Source organism: Myotis daubentonii, chromosome 20 (genome assembly GCF_963259705.1).
Source record: "Myotis daubentonii chromosome 20, mMyoDau2.1, whole genome shotgun sequence".
Taxonomy (NCBI): domain Eukaryota; kingdom Metazoa; phylum Chordata; class Mammalia; order Chiroptera; family Vespertilionidae; genus Myotis; species Myotis daubentonii.
Genome location: NC_081859.1, coordinates 4,601,057 through 4,615,518, shown reverse-complemented (window position 1 = coordinate 4,615,518; position 14,462 = coordinate 4,601,057). Strand labels below are relative to the sequence as shown.

The window sequence follows — 14,462 nt, the reverse complement described above, 5'->3', positions numbered from 1 at the left end:
CATTGCACAAGGAGCTGTGGCTGAACTTGAAACGAGTCACGGCCTGCCTGCATCACACGAAAATAAATGGAAGCCTGTGCCGGCGGCAACCTCCCATCTCCGTCGGGCACAGCCAGGCCGTCAACCACAGTTGTATGTACATGCGCGGCGGCCACGCGTGTCCTCGGGGCGTCAGGTTCGGCAGCTTTCCCGGAAGTGGGTGGTCCTCGTACACCGTGGACACTAACGCGCACGCCGCTCCCGGTGCCCGGGAGACGCCGCCTAAGTCCCCTGCGCAGGCGCAGGAGCGGCACGGGCGCCTCCGCTCAGGCACTGCCGCGGACAGCCCTGGGATTTCTGTTCAGGCGCTTCTGCTCAAGCACCGCCGCGGGCAGCCTAGGGAGTTCTTCTCAGGCACCGCCGCGGGCAGCCCGTGGACCTCTGGTGACGGCGCCGGAAATGGCGCGCTCGGCCTTTCCCTTCCCCTCGCGGCGGGCGTCAGTTTGAGCGGCGCCGTCCGCTCGGAGGGTTCGTGGCAAACGGCTTCATCCCGGGCCCCCTCGGCCGCCGACCTCTCCCCGCGGTCGAGGAAAGATGGTGGGCCGGAACAGCGCCATCGCCGCCGGCGTGTGCGGGGCCCTCTTCATCGGCTACTGCATTTACTTTGACCGCAAGAGACGGAGTGACCCCAACTTCAAGAACCGGCTGCGAGAACGTGAGTGGGTCCCCCGCGCGGTCCTGCCGCCTCCCGTCTCTTCCCCCGCTTCCTCCCCCGCCTCGCCACCCTCCCGGGTCCCTTCCCCGCCCGCGGGCCGGGGCGGCGGGCTGCCGCGTGGTGGGAGCGCCTGGGACCCACGCCGCGGCCCGGAAGGGGGGCCACGCGCCCCCAGGCTGCTCCTGGCCCTGCGAGCGGCCTGACCCCTCCGTTTTGGTGAAACGGGAGCGATTTTCCCATTTTGTTTCCCCCCATTTTGGTCGTATGCATGCACTCTTGTTTGTGTTATAGTTTAGGGGGTGCGTGTTGCTTGCGTTTCTCTTTTTAAAAATAACGCTTGTACGGATCTCAGAGAGGAAGGGAGAAGGGTAAAGAGAAACATCAGTGATGAGAGAGAACCGTGCATCGGCTGCCTCCTGCACGCCCCGCGCTGGCGATCGGGCCCGCAACCGGGCATCCAACCGCGACCTCCTGGTTCAGGGGTCGATGCTCATCACCCGAGCGGGTGTGCATATTTTTCACATTTTACGAATTTCTGCAGCAGGAGACTAGGTCCGCGACCCCAGCGCGGCGGGGTCGTTGCATTCTTAAACCCTCTTGGTGGCTGCACTTGGTGCCTCCAGGATATGAGTGGATGCGACAGGAACCGCAGGGGAGTCCAAAGGGCTGCGCCTCCCGGTGGCTCAGCCTTATTTCAGACCTGCGACATCTTGGAGGAGGAGGAGGAGGGGAGGGAAATGGTGCCGCCCAGACCGCTGCGGTCTTTGCGTTTCGGAGGCGCGCTCCTCTGCAACAATAGACGAGCAGCAGATTGGTTGGGAATAAGGGATATTTTTGAAACTTATCGAGGTTGCTCAGGCCGTTTGCTGAAGTGAGAAGGGATGTTGACGTGATCGCAGCCCGGAAAGTACAAAGCAGCGATTGTCCTGTTTCGGGCAGTTCCTCTAAGCCTCTGCTAAGGCATCTCACGTGCTCAGTGGCCACGTGGGGCTGGTGCCCGCGGCATGGGGGGCGGGAGCGGGGGGGGGGGCCGCGCTGATGTCACCCCCCTAAACCAGGGCATCGGATTCCCACTCCTGCATTTTTAAAGGAGGGCAGGGATTCGGAGGTTATTTGTTTAATTTAAGGTTAGGTCGTCTAATGGAAAGAATGGTGGACGAAAAGCGGCCACATGGTCAACCTGACCAGCTCAAGGGAGGCCTGCGTGGTGGCCTGACAAACTCAGACCTAAACCAACCACAAAGGATGGTCTGAAATGAAAGCTTTTTAACAAAAAGCTGTTCACGGCCCTAGGGATAGAGCGTTGGCCTGCGGACTCAAGGGTCCCAGGTTCCATTCTGGTCAAGGGCACATGCCCGGGTTGCAGGCTCAGTCCCCAGTAGGGGGTGTGCAGGAGGCAGCGGATCAATGATTCTCTTATCATTGATGTTTCTATCTCTCTCTCCCTTCCTCTCTGAAATCCATAATTTTTTTTTTTAAAGCCATTCATGGCAATATTTTCCCCCGACAAAGGTCATTCTCCACCTTAGCCTGTCATCTCTTTGCATCCAGGATAACTTACCTGACAAACAGGCCTTTGCAAGAACAAAGTCATCTCCCCATTTTCTCGCCCCTCAAAGCACAGGCGCTGCTCTGCGGAGACCACAAATCCCCTTGTTTATTTCGTTAATTGTTGACTGTTAACTAACCTGTATTCACCTGAATAAAAGAAGTACAGGTGTCAATCATTTTATTTTTTATCCAATCCCAGAGGTTTCCCTCTTTGCTTTCTCCCGCCTCCCTCATCTATCACCAGTGGATTTCGTGTAACCCACTTATGTCTTCTCTTTTGATCAAAATGTAGAAAATAAGATGCAAAGCTGCCATTTTCTGGAGCATTTTCTCAATCCCTTGAGATTTTGCCTCCTGGCAGTTGTCATGCTCAAGTAAACTCACGACAATTCTCTACACTGTTTGAATGTTTCTTAGGTTGACAGAATGTTATTTTGGATTCGATACAGTTTCCAGGCCAGGTTAGTCACGGTTAGCGGCGTAATCTTGAGATTTCTGAATCTTCATTTTCTTAGTTTGTAAAGTCAGGTAATGTCATCTGCCTCTGGTTGGTTTTCAGAAGATGAAGATGTTTGAAGTGTCCCCCCCATTCCTGACATGGGGAAGCACATTAGTGCTGGCCCTGAGTGTAGCCATTGGCTCTGAGGTCACTGTCCTGCAGCTTCAGGGGTCCCTGCAGAGCACAGCTCCGGGAAGCATGGGGTAGCCCTTTCTTCCTTTGGGAGCCGCAATCCTGTTGTCAAAAACCTTGAGAAAACTCATTTTTGGTTGAGGATATTGTAACAACTATCATTTTAATAAACCTGTATTGTTGGAAGTATTACATATGTCCTTTTTTGTCCTCTATCATTTTAGACAGATGAAGAAATGTTTTGTGTGTTTTTTTTGTTTTTCAAAATTCCTTTTCCATTTAAGTGGCCAGGCTTGGATCATTAGCTTGGGCAGTCGACTTAAGATGTTAGTTTCACTTTTGTCAAATGATATAATAAAGGTAGAGTTTAGTGCGGTCTCTGGCACATAGTAATTGATGAAAGCTGGAGATTGTTTATGAATATAATTTACTTTATATTTTCTTTAGCAATTAAAACTTTACTTCACGCCCTGGGCTGTTGGGCCCAGTTGGTTGAGCGTCCAGGTTGCTGATTGATTCCAGGTTAGGGCCCATGCCAGGGCTGCAGGCTTGACCCCTACTGGGGGGCGTGCAGGAGGCAGCCCATGGATGCTTCTCTCTCATCAATGTTTCTGTCTCTCCCTCTCCCTTCCTCTCTGTCTAAAATAACATTAAGAAAGGGTTTGGTGTGTTGGTTTTTTTAAGCTTTAATTATCAGTAGTTTTGCACTCTGATTAAAAGTACTTAATTGTGCCCTGGCCAGGTGCCTGGGTTGGAGCATCTTTTAAAGTAGACGAGTTTGTTTTAACTTGTTAGGTTCACACAGTAGCCCTTGGGACTGACTGCTAGCAAATACTGAGTCAGAGTCTGATTTTGCTGATCTGTTTGCCAGTCTGTTACCATGTGTCATGTCCTTTTCTCATAGTTACTCTATGGAACTCTATCTGGAAATAAGTTAATGTAACAAATTGTCTTATGAAACTAAATTCAGAGGTTTAATCCTTTTTTAAAAAAAAGATTGATGTTAGAGAAAGGAAGGGGGAGCGAGGGAAACTGACTTGTTGCTCTGCCGGTGCGCGCGCTCACTGGTTGATTCTCGTCTGTGCCCTGACTGGATATTGAACCCCCGACCTTGGCGTATTGGGATGACTCCTAACCAGCTGAGCTGCCCTGCCAGGGCCAGAACTTTTATCTTATTGCTAAAATTCAGAGTAACTAAGCAGCCTTTAAAGTTGCTAACTGTATTCAACGTTCAGCAACAACACACTCTCCACCCCCTAAGAGAACAGCTATAAAATTGGATATTAATGGGCCTAAGTTTCAGCTTCTACTGGGTTTTGTTACCATTTTTGTCATTTTACACAAATTCTGGCTTAGCAAATTGTATTTCTCCGCTTATTCCACACACTCGCCATGTTCATTTCTGAGGTGCTTCTGTTTTGATGGGAACGACTTCACTTCTGCAGCGTTTCGAGGGATGGAGGAGCCACATGCTCTGGACTCAGCTGCCTTCTGTGAGCCCCCATCCACCACTTCCTAGTGGTGACCTTGGTCACTTTTCTCTGTAAAATGGGGATGACAGTCGACATGTCTTAGTGTTACTGTGAGGGTTAAAGAAGCTAAGAAATGCTGTTTAGACAGCGTCATGGCACGTAGTGTTGAAAACTTACAGAGCGCTCTCACCTTAGCCCCAAGCATCCCGTGTCTTCGTGTCAGTTTTATCCGAAAGTCTTCCGCGTCTCCTCTCGTCTTGCCGTGATATTTAGGAATCCCTCATTTTCTGCCTAAAGAGGGCCAATCAAAACCCTAAGCGCAGTGAGGGTGGACTATGTCGTGTGTTCTTTTCCCCACACTTAGTTGCCCAGTGGTGAATACCCAGGAAAGGTAGTTTGTTAGAAAAATAGGGCATTCTTCAGATTAATGTGCAAGGTCAACTTTGACCTATATGTTCCTGTTGAAACGGCCAGAATTGTACAGGCCTTCGCGTGGTAGCCTTTGTCGTAGAGGGCGAGGGCTGGCAAGGGAGGCTGTGTGGTTAAGCTGGTGTGGAGGGTTCGAGAAGAAAAGAAGGCGCCCTGACCATAGTAACCTGTTGGGCAGTCAGCCATGCGTGGGACCTGGGTTTGTGGGGGGCGTGTGCTGGTTTCATCGCGGCTTTGTTTCTCCCAGTGGCCACGTTAGGGGTGCCTTGTCTTTGGGGCGTTCAGGGGCTGGCTTGCCAGAGGTCACCCCAGGAGTAAGTGTTGGAGCCTTGGCTTTCTTAGTGTGTCTCCCGGTCAGTCCCCGTGTTCCTGGGGGTCGTCGTGACTTCGGGTGTTTTAGTGAGCACAGCTCCTTGGCGGTATCAGTCACAAGTGCTTTATGCATGTTTTACACGGGGCACCGCTAACAAGTGCTCACCTCAGCACAGCTCTAACCACGTGCTGTTCTCAGGCCTGTGTTACCGGGAAGAGAGCGAGGCCAGGTGCCTGCCCTGCCTGCGGCCTGCTGTAGGGGAGGAGACACACAGACCGAGGGGTGGGTCGTTAACTGGCGATTTAAATGCGATGGGTGTCCTGTTGTTTGGTCTTAAGGGTTGACTCAGTGACGATTAAGGCTTATTTTTTAAATTTTAAACTCTCAAATGCTGGTTCTCTCCCTCCCCACCTGAGACTGCCAGTCGGTGTTTACCATTCAGGAAACAACCTGTGGCTCCTCAGCAACGAAGGCCCTGGCAGTGGAGGCCTCGCTCCTGCTCCTTTCCATGTCCTTTGTGGGAGGGAGGGAGGGAGTGCTGGCTCTGCGTGTAATGACTCCGGAGACTGCGGGTGGGCCGTCTCCATCTTGTCAGGGGCTGGTCCTGGTGCCCAGGGGGCAGGAAGCTGCTGCCCGGAAGGGTCACACTGTGCACAGCGCCTGGACCAGAACAGTTCCCGGACCCTGGCAGTCACAGGAGCCCCAGAAGCTGTAATGTTTGGGGAACAGGGTGAGTGACTGCCACCGCATTTTGCTTCTTTGGGTTCTCATTTCATTAATGAAAATGTTTCCTTTCTTGTAGGAAGGAAGAAACAGAAGCTTGCCAAGGAGAGAGCTGGACTGTCCAAGGTAAGACGGCGTCTGGTTCTGGCTTAGATTACACGGGGGTGGGCAAAGTAGGTTTACAGTTGTGAGCACACAAAACACATTCTATTCTCATCGTTTAGTAATTATTATATTTTCTTACGAACAACTGTAAATTGCCCACCCCTATATTCTATACTTCATAGAAATAATTATTTAAAACTCTACTTCAGGTATATTGATTACAATTACATAAAAATCTATAATGGTGATAAAAAATTACAATGTGCATATTTTATGGTAGTGATATTTGCATTCCTTTTTTACTTCAGGTTTGACTCAGCTTTCTAAGAATTGTTCAAAATCCAATTTGGTCAATACGTTGTTTTTGTGTGTGTTTTTTTTACATTCGTGTCAATGTAGATACTAAACTAATCTTTGCCAGTGCTATTGAGTAAATTTCCATCTTTGGTTTTATTTTTGGTGGCATGACTTTCTGTGTATAGGTCGTGTCCCGGGGTGTAATTTTGTTATCAGTCAGTAAATGTCCTCCTTCCAAACAGTTACCTGACCTGAAAGACGCCGAGGCTGTTCAGAAGTTCTTCCTTGAAGAAATCCAGCTGGGGGAAGAGTTACTCGCTCAAGGTGAGAGTCGCAAACACAAGTTCAGCCGAGTAAACGTGCAGATCTCGTGGCTTTACTGAGCGATTTGTGAACGGGGCAGCAGCCCATCTGGCACCTACAAGGAGGGCACTCCCTCCACGGGGTGGGTCAAAATGGAAGATTTTTATGGGAAGCAGGGAGCTATTGGTGAAAGAAAAGAAGGGATTCTATTGGGGACATCTTTCTTTTGGGAGGAGAGGGTATCATGTAGATTGCCTTTTCTTTCTATGAGGGATGGAGAAGGGCCTATGACTCTTTTTTTTTTTTTTTAATATATTTTATTGATTTTTTACAGAGAGGAAGGGAGAGAGACAGAGAGTTAGAAACATCGATGAGAGAGAAACATCGATCAGCTGCCTCCTGCACATCTCCCACTGGGGATGTGCCCGCAACCCAGGTACATGCCCTTGACCGGAATCGAACCTGGGACCTTTCAGTCCGCAAGCCGACGCTCTATCCACTGAGCCAAACCGGTTTCAGCTGGGCCTATGACTCTTGACAGGAAAATTCCAGGCTGGTTCATTAAGATTATGTTTCTCAGAGACATTGGGACTGCAATTAGATCAGGTGTTAAATCTAGGTTTAGTATCATGGGTTTTTTAGCACAAGTGACACCTTTTGGGGGGCTGATGTTTATTTTTCTTTAAAAGACTAGAAAACTGAGTAGAAGATGCCCTTTGTAGAAGCATTTACATTTGTTAAGGTGTCTCGCTGCTGGTACTGGGAAGAGGGGTGACCTTATCTCTAGAAACTCTATCAATTCAGAAGACAGTGGTTTCCGTCTATAACCATCTTACCCTCGTTCACTGTGCTTTTCCTGGTCACCTCCCTTGCCTGTCTCCCCCATCTCCATCGCCTTGGTCTTCTGCCCAAGAGGGTGTTTAGTATGTAAGGTGGTGGCTTTGGCCCCATTGGTGAGGTTCTCCGTTTCTGGGGCCTCTCGCGTGAACAGGAGGTACGCGTGTCAGTAAGCTTGTTGGTTGTTCTCCCCTACAAACCCTACTGTGCTGCCCACTGAATGAGATTCCAGTGCCTTTCTATGTTTAGAGACGCCAATACCACTGTTGCCGACAGTGTCAGTATCAGTACAGGGGCCTGCTGTGCAGGCTGTGGAACGGGAGGTGTTGCAGGGGCTGCACCATCTAGGGGTGTGAGTGCAATCCGATGTTCGCCCAGAGGTGGACTTGCGTTACCATGTGTTTCTCAGAACTCATCCCCATCGCCAGGCTGTGCGTGGCTATATTTCAAGACAAGGTTTTAGACATTTAATAAACTGAGGATTGTGTTATTGGAGACTGGCTCTAGAAACGAATGTTTCCTGTGCATTGTCATTGCCCATAATATATCCTGAGTGAGTTTTAAGTTTACTTGATATAGAGAAGATAAGTAATCTTTACATGTGAGGCCGCCTTTGCCAGGCCAGTGTGCTCAGTGGTTAGTGCGGCGAGGACTTCAGCGTTGAATTCCGGAGGAAGGCGGGGGCTTTTCGGGCTGTGCGTTACTTTTCTGTCCCTCTTCCAGGGGAGTATGAGAAGGGCGTGGACCACCTGACCAACGCGATCGCGGTGTGCGGCCAGCCCCAGCAGTTACTGCAGGTGTTACAGCAGACTCTCCCGCCACCAGTGTTCCAGATGCTTCTGACCAAGCTGCCAACCATTAGTCAGGTAAGGACGTGAAATGCTGTGAAAGAAAGTAGAATGTGAGAATTAAATATGTAGGGACATGAGCATTTAAAGAGGAGCCTAGGGAAATGTTGCAATCATGAAACTCATGCATATAATGAGTACTTCAGATAACAGGGCTTGACATTCCCCTCCCTAATGGCTGGGCCTACGATCTAGTGATGGTGCCCTAGATGTGGGTCAGGAAGTGTGTCTCTTAGAGTTAAGTCTCAGGCCTCGTATTCAAATCCCAGAATTCAGGACACTCTCAGCTACTTTGTAAAACTAGTTCTCTGCCTCCTCTTCTGTGAGACCCTGCCTTCGGGCAGTGGCTGGCAGAGAACAGGAGCCAAGATGGCAGAGCCTGGAAGTATGTCATGGAGACCCTGCACCCCTCTGGCCTCGCTCCTGCCAGGTGGGCTTTGGGGTTGGAGTTATTCGACTCTCGAATAGGGCAACATACCATGTGTGTTCACGGTGACCCAAAGCTGCAGTGATGAACCTGTGTTCTGCTCACTTTAGCCTTCCCAGGGGCCAAGTGCATCTGCTCTTTGGGATGGCATGGCCATTACATGTGTTAATGTCCACATTTGGTGTGATTAAAAGTTAGTAAAATGTAGTCTTCAAACTGACCTTGACTCCACCAGATTGGAAAGGGACTAAGGAAAGACAGGTTCCCACAGAGGTAAGGGCGAGGGGGAGAAACCCAGGACTTGGCCTTAATGCCTTTTTAGACGGATGTGGTCCCAGGCTGTATCGGAATCAGCTACGTTACGGCGTTGGCGCTTGGAGGGCAGTGCAGTGTAGGGCTTTGGGAAAACTGACCCGAGGGTGATGCCTTGAAAATGGGTGAGTTCAGGATGAGGCCTGGATTCCTCTCGATAAAGATGACTTTTTACTCAGTTATTTGTCTCATGTCGTCTGGAAATGCTTTCAAAATGCTAATTTGAGAGCACTGTGTTTCTTCATGCAGTGATTTTGAACATTTCCAGGCCCAAAAGGGAAAGGTTTGGAGCATGGGATGATCGGTATTCTTAGCACTAATCAGTATTTTTAGTGTGCGTAGGAGTAAGAAGAGATCTCGAATACATTTTGGTTTCAGTTATGTAATTGGCCGGCATGTAGCACAATGCGATGGGGTGCCTTCTTTATTCACTTGAATTTTGTCATGAGACTGACAGTTGTCATCATTATTAGGTGCTAATAAAGCGTTGAATGTTGAAGTAAATCTCAGAATGGGTAAACTTTAGCAAGATTTGTTTCTCTAAGTCAAAGGGCGTTTTTGCTGTACTTAGAAATCTGATTAAATGCTTATACGTTGTAAGAGTTAAAATTTTGTTTTTCTTTTTTCAGAGAATTGTAAGTGCTCAGAGCTTGGCTGAGGATGATGTGGAATGAGAAACAAATGTCAACATGATCTCAATTAAAAATATTTTTAAAATCTTGACTTGGAGGATGAGCAGCTCTGGGGGAATAAGGGCAAATACGCTTGCTATGGACTGTCCTACACTGAATCTACCAGAGTGGATTTTTACTTTGTGTAGATCCATCTGTCTTTTATTTATTTTTCCCAGTGAAGAGTGTATTTTGATAGAGAGCTTTTCATTTTATAAATACACTATGAGTTACCGAAACATCATGGATTTTGTTTATTCCTAAAACATGTAATTAAAATGGACACATAACATCATATTAATGTACATCCAAAATATCTAGTGCTCAGTTTTGAAAGGCAAAAAAAAGCAGGGGAAGGCTGAAGAAGGCACATTTTATAAGCTAGAACATTTGGCTGGAAATGGGATTGTGTCTATCAAAGCTGGGTATTAAAGTCTTTGAGATGATTTCTTTGCATTTAATCTCTTAAATATGTGAGATGTGCTGCTGTGCTGTATTAGCTTTCCCCACCGTGTGTATCAGTCTGGAAGTGTGTGGTTTAAGGCAGTAGCTACTGTGCTCTGGGTATTTCCCTGCTGGTCCTGCGGGTACACGTGGTTGCAGGTAGCATTGGGCACTAGGTCTGTGTGCATCTAACCTGGCTGCTGGGCCTCCCACTCTCCTCATGATGAAGTGAGGGGACTGGTACTCCCGTTCAGAGAAGTGTCCCTCTCAGCTTCTAATTCATTTCGTTGTTCAGCATTATGAGATTCAGCCTTCTCCTGAGGAGCAGTCAAGCCTTGCACTTTTTTATTCTTTGAATTTTGCATGCTTGCCTGACTTCGTATTTCTGAAGATATTTTTTAAAGGTATAATGTGTTGATTTTCACTGAAATCATGTGCTTTTGTCACTATTCTTGTAAATTAATCTGAAACTTAACCTTTAAGGTACTGAGATGATATGCTTGTAAAAATGTTTCTTTGCTTTTATCTTAATGTACCTCCTTGATCCTTTAATCTGATTCATTTATCTTATGATTAGAATAAGGTGGAGCCTGTGGCTGGGGACTTGCAAAGCCTGGAGGTAATGGACCTCTTGTTTTTGAAACAGTGACATCGTCTGCGGTCACAGATCCAGTGTCAGGCCTGCGCCAGGGCCTGGCGTGTGGAACTGAGTGGTGTTTCTCAGGTGGCAGGCTGCCTTCCTTCTGCCTGGACCTCTGTGGGGAGAGCCCAGGCCTGTTCTATGTGCACTAGGCTTTTTATCTTGTTTTACTTACAAACCTTTCTTTACCGTGAACTCGGGTTTTGTGGTAGTGGAGGGAGTCTGAATATGGTTCTAATTTCTGCCTAGAGAGCTGCACGGGCTTGGGCAAGTCACATTGCATCTCTGAACTTCCATGTTCTCATCTATGAATTTAGAACTAGGTGACTCACCTCTAATGACTTCACCTGTAAACTGGTGTGTTGTTTTTTTTTTTTTTTTTTAATTACACCCAGCATGCTTTTTGGGGGGAGGGGTGACCAGTACAAACATGCTGGTGAGTCAGTTTTACTAATAGGACCCCTGATCCAAAGCAGGGAGTGGTGGTTGGTCAGTGATTGGAAACAGTCTTCCCTCCTGCTCCCGCCCAAACAGTGTTCAGAACAGGGGCCGCCTGAAGGAAGAAAGGACTGAGCACAGGGTCAGAGGGAGCACAGGTGGGGAAAGAGCAGGGACCGACCCACAAAAACAGGACTGGCTGGAGGGCTAAGGGTAGCTTAGACATAGAAGGGTATGAGGGTAAATGTGTGTGTGTGTTTGTATACATACATACATACATACATACGTACTAGAGGCCCGGTGCATGAATTCGTGCACAGGTGGGGTTCCTCAGCCTGGCCAGTGACCACAGGAGGTTGGCTGAGGGAGTGCACTGACCACCAGGGGGCAGCTTCTGTATTGAGTGTCTGCCCCCTGGTGGCCAGTGCGCATCATAGCAACTGGTCGTAAGGGTCCCTTAGGCTTTTATGCATATAGAATATATATATACACAGACAAACATATATTTCCCTGGGCACATCATTGCCAAAGTTTCCTGGAACCTGGCAGCCACGTTGACGCAGGCTGAGTGGTGCTCAGCCCAGGCTTGGAACAGGGATGGCCGCTGCGTGTCCTGTGTGCACGCGTGGCCGCTGGGGGGAACCGTTGGCAATGGAAATGAGTGCCCGTGGGCCTGCTGCTTTGGGCAGAGATCTATTGTTTGGTTCCACGGTTTATACTTAATGGGAAAGAGCATTTAAAACAGGCCTTCCTGGTGGATGGTGGCAGTGCCGTTGTAATGACATAACTAGGACTCCGTTCACACTTAGCCCTGAGTGCACCTGGTGCAGTGCACACAGCGGGCAGTCTGCCTGCCCTGGCCCCTTTGAGGCAACTGTGGACCAGAGTGTGTGAATGAAATGTTACTGCAAAGAGATTCTGAGATCATTGGTGTACCCTGCAGACATCATGAAATTTCCTTTCTTGTAACATAAATGCAGTGTTCTGATTGCTTGTGGCTCACCTGTGTACGTGACGATTAAAGGGCTTGGAGAAAACGTTGGCTTGGTGCTTATTTGCAGAAGTGGATTCTGAATTGGTGACAAAGTCATAGTACCCGAGTGTGTGTGGGTTCCAGCATCTGAGGGTGTTGGCAGCTGGGCAGGTGAGGATCTTGGTAGTGGTGGCTTCCCACCCTCAGCGGGAGCCAGAGCCCCCTGGAGGCTTGTTAAACAGCTGGCTGGGCACCAGGCTCATCCGCGCTGCTAACAGTGTCCCAGGCCTTGGAGCTGCTGCTGGTGTGGGGCCATGACATGAATGGGACACGGATGCTCCGTGGTGGCATGGAGCACGTGACAGGTGACCTTTATTAGAGAATGACTGCTGTGTCCGGTCACAGACGTGCGCTTTAGCTCTGTAACAGGGGGGTTCAATGGGATGAGAAGGTCAGCTAACAGAAGCCGCCGGTACTCACCCAGACGTGAAGCATAGACTGTCGTCCTCAGACTTCATGTCCAGGATCGCCAGTCCACTTCAGTGTACGCCAGGAGCGAGGGTTTCTCCAGAAATGGTCGTCTCCTAGGCAGGACGCCACCTGAGCAGAAATTCCACTCCGGAGCATTGTAGCTGTGAGTTTTCAAATCTGACTCCAGTTTTGTGTTTTGGGGTGAATCAAATGTTTCCCCCCCTTTTTAAGTACAAGGTTTCTAGATCACTATGATATATACAATATTTTTTTCTTCACCTTTTAAAGGCTGCAATGTGTTCTAGAAACAGCCCAGGAGGCCTCGTGGGGGCACTGAATCCTGTTCAATGTCCACTGATACTGAGGTGTCACGTGTTTTGATGTAATACTGACAAAGGAGCTGGGGCTCGAGGCTGGAGGGAGGACAGTGGGGAAAAGTCCGTGGTGTGTGGGCTGCATGTGCAGGGAGACCGCGACCCCCTGGAGCTGGGCTGAGCTCGGGGTGGGGGAGCCCTGCCTTTGCACACAGCACTGGACAGACGGAACCCAGCGGCCTTGTCTGCTCCTGGGTCGAGGAGGCGTCTTTGGGGGTCCGCAGCCAGCACCTGCCTCCGTTTCCTCAGCAGCACACAGGCATCGTCCCCAGGGCAGTGGGCACGATCACGTGACCTCGGGAGGGTTCACAGGGCACCTGCAGTTGCTCACGTCCTCTCCCCGGGAGGAGGGCAGCTCTGGTCCTGGCAGAGGCTGGCTCTCCTGTCACCAGCTGTTTCGGGCCCCTCCCGTAGGGCACGCAGTGGTTTCAGAAGCTCCCATGGCAGTCCCGTAGGCAGGACTCCAGCAGCAGGTACAGAGACCCACCTGGGAAGGAGAGGCTGGAGCTGGGCGCGGGCAGCTCCGGGGTGTGTAACTCCGTCTCCTCGTGCAGTTATACCCGCCCAGTGTCGCATGGCAAATGGAAGGCTCAGGCTCCCCCACCCCGGCTCTATTGAGGTACGATTTACAAATAAAACTTGTATGTATTTACGATGTACCATGTGATGTTTTGATGTACATATACATGAAATGATTACCACCTTCAGTCTGATTAACATGTCGCCTCACAGTTACCTTCTTTGTGTTTGTGGGGAGAATAAAGATTACTATACAGATTTCAAGTGTACAGTCCTTAACTGCAGTCCCCTCTGACCAGCATCTGTCCTTCACCGCCCCACTCCAGCCCTGCTCATCTGCTAACACCGTTCTACTCGGTTTCTCAGATTTGATTTTTTAAGATTCAGTGTGTGAGATGCAGTATTTGCCTTTCTGTGTCTGGCTTACTCACTCAGCATGTCCCACAGGTTCGTTCATGTCAGATGTGGTCGAGTTTCCTTTTATAAGGATGAATGTTCCATCGACGGTATCATTTTATGTGTGACTCACCCACGAGTAGGCACAGGCTGGCCCCACAGCTTGGCTCCCGTAAATGCTGCAGTGAACACAGAGCAGACACCTGAGGTAGTGATTTCGTTTCCTTTAGACAGACACCCCGAGTGGAATCGCTGGGTCACAGTAGTTCTGTTTTTAATTTTTTGAGGAACCTCCATACTGTTTTCCATACCGGCTGACAAATTGACGTCCCCACTGAAAGTCCATGAGGGTGGCCCGGCCGGCGTGGCTCAATCGTTAAGCATTGACCTATGAACCACGAGGTCATGGTTCAGTTCTCTGTCAGGGCACATGCCCAGGCTGTGGGCTCGTTCCCCCGTGTGGGGCGTGCAGGAGGCAGCTGATCAATGATTCTCATCATTGATCTCTCCCTCCTCTGAAATCAGTTTTTAAAAAGTGCATGAGGGTTCCCTTCACGTCATCACCAACTTACCTTTTGACTTTGCTGTTAATTC

General features: G+C 49.3%; 1 protein-coding gene and 1 non-coding gene across 2 annotated transcripts; both read left to right on the top strand.

Moving 5' to 3' along the window:
- Positions 1-434: 434 nt before the first annotated feature.
- TOMM20 (translocase of outer mitochondrial membrane 20) lies at positions 435-13,730 on the top strand. The gene is made up of 5 exons (XM_059677367.1): positions 435-694; positions 5,893-5,939; positions 6,458-6,539; positions 8,079-8,221; positions 9,572-13,730. The coding sequence occupies exons 1-5, from the start codon at positions 574-576 to the stop codon at positions 9,614-9,616; spliced, it is 438 nt and encodes a 145-aa protein (XP_059533350.1). The 5' UTR covers positions 435-573; the 3' UTR covers positions 9,617-13,730.
- LOC132222713 (small nucleolar RNA SNORA14) lies at positions 1,274-1,405 on the top strand. Its single transcript, XR_009450284.1, has one exon. It is a non-coding gene; the product is annotated as a small nucleolar RNA SNORA14 (small nucleolar RNA).
- Positions 13,731-14,462: the final 732 nt, after the last annotated feature.